Source organism: Hyperoodon ampullatus (genome assembly GCF_949752795.1).
Source record: "Hyperoodon ampullatus genome assembly, chromosome: 5".
Lineage (NCBI taxonomy): Eukaryota > Metazoa > Chordata > Mammalia > Artiodactyla > Ziphiidae > Hyperoodon > Hyperoodon ampullatus.
Genome location: NC_136918.1, coordinates 137,998,482 through 138,004,481, shown reverse-complemented (window position 1 = coordinate 138,004,481; position 6,000 = coordinate 137,998,482). Strand labels below are relative to the sequence as shown.

Below are 6,000 nucleotides of genomic sequence, written 5' to 3'. Positions count from 1 at the left end.
GGTCTCACCCTTGAGAGGGCATCTGCAAAATATCATCAAGAAGAAAGATCTCAGGCTAATGTTGCAAGTTTCATTTCTCAAACTTTGTAATATAAGGCAAGTCATCTCTCAGAGCCGCCATCATTACTTTTTGAATTTCTTTGGGGGGTTATTTAATGAGAAACATGCTACGATTTGTTTTAAGCTGAAGTCCTATTCTAGACAGTCTGCTTTGGGGAAAAAAATGTTATCATTTAATTTCCTTTTGGTAAATTAAAACTAATGAAGTGTGGCCATGTCAAAGCAGATGGAGATGTTCCGGGCATATCACTTTGCCTCTGTGCTTTTAAGACTGTTCTTAACTTGTGCCGACACCCAGTTGTCTTGAGGGAGACAACATAGACTTTGGAGCAGATGCTGCGTTTTTCATAAACCTGATTTTGCCTCAGAGGAACCAAAGACTTTTGAAATTCTGTTTCATATAGAACAGCTGAATAAAGGCATTTTCCTTACAGCTGTTAGCATTAGGGAAACTTGCTGTACTGCACTCATCCATTTAGGGCGTTCATGCACCCGGCAATCGATGACCTCAAGGAGCTTTAAAGTCTTAACAGGAACTTTGCATTTTCTTCTTAATCTTTAAAACACAGCACCTAAACTCAGGATTGGCGTGTGCTCTTAGGATATTTGAATTGTGCCCCAGTTTAGAGGCTGCGCATTGAACATCTTCCAGGTTCTGTAAAGGGCAAGATGTCATCCCTTCTGGGCTGGTAGCAAATTTCAGAAGAACTCTTGAGGAAGTGCCCCCTAAAATAGGACACAGCAATACCTGGGCTTCCCGGGCATGCACGTGCGCATGCACACACGCACACACACCCCCCTCAGCAGTGCCCCTCGGCACGGTTCATCCTGGCAGCGTTTAGCGTGGAGGCAAAGCCGAAAGGATTTGTGTCCGGTGTGGGGCTCGCTGCTGCAGCCCCCTGACTGCTGTGGGTGGGTGCGCAGGCCCAGACCCGCGTAGCATGCAACCGCACCCCTACCCCATCCACACACAGGGGGGCTGCATGGCCGCCTCTCACCCGAGAGTCTGGGAGCCAGGAGAGGAGCCAGGAGAGAAGCCAGCCTCACCCAACTGTTTCAGAGTGCATAAAGGAGACATTTTAGGCTTACAGTCCATAGATCTGTTTGCTCGTAACAGACAAAGAATGGAGAGTCGGTATTCCTGGGTAACTACTATGCGTATTTGAAATAAAAGAAAGTGTGAAACCTCTGCATTTTTAGCTTTTCAGAGAATCATCTCTGAAAAGGAATTAATTTAAACCAATTCCTATAAAAAGCAAGTCTATCAAAATAAACTTTAAGACTTTCTATATAGTTCGGGCTCATTGTTATTTTTACCACATTTCATTTGTAAAAATAAGCAACTACTTTTGATTACAGTGTTTTTATTCATATTTAAACATTTTTTAAATAAATAGTTTAACATAGTAAGGAATATGTATGTATTTCTAAGTATTAAGAAGCTGGTGGCTTTTTAAATATTTTTGAAAGATGTATTATGTATCATACAAGAGAGAGATCATATTACTCCAAAGAATGAAAGTTAGCAAACCAAAAAGTTAAAAAAAAGAGGTGAGAAATAAATTTACTAATGTCAGTTTTTAATTTGAAAATTAATTGAGTATAACAACAAATTTAATATAAGAACAGATTCTGTTGTTGTCGAATTGTTCTCTTTTGTGGAAACTGCTTGACTTTTGTCTTGACAGTTTTTCCCCAAGATTTTAACCGTATTTATCACACTTAAGTTTAGGAATAGCTTGAGTAACGCACCTTAGATAACCCAAGGGCTACTATTCACTAAGATTTTAAGCTACTGTAATTTTATGGAATTTTTTAAAGTGTTCTTTCATCTGTACCAGCCCCCAAAGTCTACCTCAACTGTCTCACAGTTACAATAAATTACAGTAGACTCGAAACAGGATTCGTTGAAGGATTACACCTCCCCCACCCTTAGGATCCAAAGGAGGAAGGCATGGCCCCGTCGGACTTTAAAATGACAAAAGGGGTCGGGGTGAGGGAGCAGAAAACACAGGCTCTTGCAGATTTCCTCCGAGCGGCCCTTCACACCCCATTCACTTCTCTACAAAGGTATGAGTGGAATGGCTTTTCTAGAAAGGGCTTCAATGAACATAAAGGAATTCCTTTCTCTGGGAGGCCCACTGGAGGGGGGGCCGAGTCAGTCTTGAACTGGGCTGATTTCTCAAATCCATTTGATCTGGCATTTTTGTCAACATGTTAGGACCCACTACAATTTTTTTCTTCTGTTTTTGTGAAAGAGATGCATATTTATTAAAATGCTTCCTCTTCCTCTTCCAGAGCCTCACGGAAGTCAAGAAACGATATCCCCAGCTTAAATGTGCAGACTGAAAGATGGAGGTAATCATATCAGGTTGCCATAGTAACTGCTCTGTTAACTTTTCTCCGAGCTGCTGGCCGCCTGGAAGCCGGCTTGCAGAGGAATCTTCCTTCATGTTCTAGGCCATGAAAACTGTGATGTTTGTTTAGGCAAGGAAGTTTTTCCTAGTACACATTTTATTTTTCAAGTACATATACACTCATCGTTAAGCCTATTTATTCTCATTTATAAATCTCTAACGGTCTTCTTTCCTAGCAGTAACCTTTGATCTTAAACTGCTCCGGAAGCCTTCGTGGTTTGTATTTATTTATACAGCCCCCGATGGTTAATGACAAGGTAGACACAAGCGCATTTTGCAGTACTTTATTGAAAAATGTCAGGTGGATCTCCTGCTCATCAAACCTGCACCTTCCTGGAATCATGGTTTAATTACGGGTCTCGACAGCACAAAAATAATACCCCAGGCTTATTTTATGTGTGCACACACAACAAGCTGCTCGTGAGGTATGGCGAAATGCTGTGCAGGGGTGTATGCCTATAATTCTTCTGACCCTGTCTCTTCACTGCAAGACACATGTTCCTAAATTTGCAAATTGTACCATAAGGCAACTGACACCTACGGAATGAGGCAGGTCCTCATAGTGACACTGGGCAACAGGTCCTTTCACATTTTAAGAACAGTTGACGTAGGTGCACTTTGATTCTGCAACAGTGAGTTAAAGACATTTGTGAACAACCTTTCCACTCAGAAAGGCGGACATAGTTTCCTAAAAGTAAACCATTTTTGAAAAAGCAAAATGAGGGAGCGTTTATCGTGTGGAGCAGATTGGAAAAAGGTGGTTCAATGCGCTGATCCACTGCAGAGCCATGGTAGGGTTTTTAATGGTGAAGTCTTGAAGCAAAAGTATAAAAATAAAACAAAAATTAATGGAAGTTTATTTTAAAAACACTGCTGGTGCTTTTTTTTTAAAACATTTATTTATTTTATTTGGTTGTGCCGGGTCTTAGTTGCTGCATGTGGGCTCCTTAGTTGTGGCATGTGAACTCTTAGTTGCAGCATGCATGTGGGATCTAGTTCCCTGTCCAGGGATTGAACCCCGGGCCCCCTGCATTGGGAGCACGGAGTCTTAGCCACTGCGCCACCAGGGAAGTCCCTGCTGGTTCTTTATAAAAAGTTTTCTGTTTACCTGTTATACACATGACATGTTCATATGGAGTTTTCTTGCTCTGTATAAAATGCAGAAAACGCTGAAGACAACATGTACATCATTTTCATTATATCCCTTTAGCATGTTTTCTTCCACAAGGCGCAGTCCATTGACAATCTTCCATATTGCACATGCAATGTAACTAACTTTATTAGCACTACTTGTAGCAAACACGAGCCTAGGGAATTACAGGTCTGTGTGGGCCAGAGGGATTTTGCCTTGTCATCAAACTTGACAGGGGTAGCCAATCCACTGGGCACCGAAATCATCCACATGTCATTCTCATAAAATATCTGGCTATATATATATATTTGCATTTAATGCCTATTCCATATGTTTCTGAAGGTGCTATTCTCAAGAGTTCACGGGGTAGGAGGGAATAAGAGCTTGTGAACGCACTCGTGAAGCGCACCCACGTTCACCCCCTTGTCTGGGCTTGTTGATGTTTGTATTAAGGAAAGGGTTAAATTAAAACAACAGCTTTTAATTAGACTCATGAATGACTTTTAAAGACAACGGAGTTGTCCGTTCATGGGACTTAAATCATCACATTCTGCCTTGACTTAATCTAAAAGGGCTCTGGATACAGGAAGCTTCCAGGTCGGCCACCCACCGGCACCCCTGACTGTATCAGGGTGGGGTTTCCTCCGCAAAGTGGAGGGTATGTGAGGAGCGGAGCCTCCTCCAAGCCCCCAGAGGGACTGTTACTGAGCATCGGGGACACGCAAGGCGCGCACGCCTGATTTCAAGGTGAGGAAACCAAGTCCCCCCACAGACGGAGTAGTTGAGGCCACACGTGGGCGGTCGGGGACGCTCAGCTACGCCCTTTCAGCAAACCCGGCTCTTGGGGAAGAAAGGTCGGGCGGTCACGTCTCCCCAACGTCGCCGGGTCTCTGTCTTCTACACGGACGATTATGGCATCTACGGTAAAAATCTAAAAGTCGGCGGTGGAGTTCTAGTAAAATAGTTGTCTCTGTATAAATTAATTTAAATCGTGCATATACAGCTCGTCCCTCTTGATTCGGCTGGACTTGGTAAAATGGGAGCCAAAGAGGCTGGCCTATGGCTTCTCCCCGCGGGCAGCCCTGCGCGAGGCGGGGCGGCCCCAGGACTCCGCGGTCCGGCCCGGGCGGGTCACCTGCCGTTGGTAATGATGACCGAGGCGCCCAGGTAGTGCGGCAGGGGCGCGCCGGGCGGCGAGGCGGCGGCGGCGGGGTCGGGGGCCCGGGGTCGCAGCGCGCCGGCCGCCGCGTCGGGGGCGCCGGGGCCGCCGGCGAGGGCGGGGGCGGCGGGCGCAGCGCCCCCCAGCGGCCCGCGGCGGGCCAGCACGCGGTGGTAGTTGAGCAGCACGAAGGGCAGCTGCGCCGGCGCGCCCGGCGGCTCGGGGGCCGGCGGCGCGCAGCACTCGGGGGCCGCGCGGGCCAGCGCCAGCCGCGCCCCGTCGCGGGCGGCCTGGCGGGCGGCCTTGGCCGGGCCCAGCGCCGGCTCGTCGCGGTCGTGCCCGCAGCTCGGGAAGCTCGGCAGCGGCGGCGCGGTGTCCTCGCCGAACCTGCGCGCGGCTGCGGCGGGCGCTGCGGGGACAGGCGACACGTTAGACGCCCGCGCGGGGGAGGAAGGGGACATGCCCAGAGCGACGCCAAGCCGGAGGGCCCTGGGGCCGCCACCACCCCTGGGCCACCCCTGCCGCCCGCGCGCTCGAGCCCCGGAGCCGCCCTCGCCCCTTCCCGCGTGCGTCCCGGGCCCGCGAGGTCCGATCACAGGATGCCAGTTGCAGTGTTCTAGCAGCCACAGGAAAAAGCGAAGAGAGACAGATGGAGTTAGTGTTAGTAAGATACTTAATTTAATGCAGCATAGCTAGACTACTACTTCAGTGTGTAATCAATATAAAGATCGGGGAGAAATTGTATTGTTTCCGTCTTTGAAATGCAGTGCAGACACTCCGAGCGCAACGCATTGCACTGGCTGATAGGGGCTGGTGGCCACCATATTGGACAGCGTTGGTCCAGAGGCTTCCTCGGCCCTAGTGTTAGGTGACCCCAGGCTGCCCTGCGCTTTCTTGCTTTCACCTCAGTGGGGAGGGTGGAGCGGTCATCACCCTGCTCCCTTTAGTCATAATTAAGGTAATGACCGTCGTCACTAATTAGATGTCTGCAATCAATTGGCTCCCCCCTCTCTTTTTAAAAAATATTTATTTATTTACTTATTTGGCTGCACGGGGTCTTAGTTGTGGCATGCAGGATCTAGTTCCCTGACCTCGGATCGAACCCAGGTCCCCTGCATTGGGAGCGTGGAGTCTGAACCTCTGGACCACCAGGGAAGTCTTTTTTTTTTTTTTAACCTTAAGACATCCTTCCTCTTCCTTTAGTATCGAAAAGTCTAGGAAGTCGATCACAA

General features: G+C 47.9%; 1 protein-coding gene across 1 annotated transcript in view; it reads right to left on the bottom strand.

Moving 5' to 3' along the window:
• Positions 1 to 4,740: 4,740 nt before the first annotated feature.
• SIM2 (SIM bHLH transcription factor 2) overlaps positions 4,741 to 6,000 on the bottom strand; it is a gene marked incomplete at both ends in the record, with an annotated part of 44,847 nt that continues 43,587 nt past the window's right edge. The window contains one exon of the mRNA XM_079705019.1: positions 4,741 to 5,177. Coding sequence (XP_079561145.1) covers positions 4,741 to 5,177 — 437 coding nt within the window. The remainder of the gene's footprint in view (positions 5,178 to 6,000) is intronic.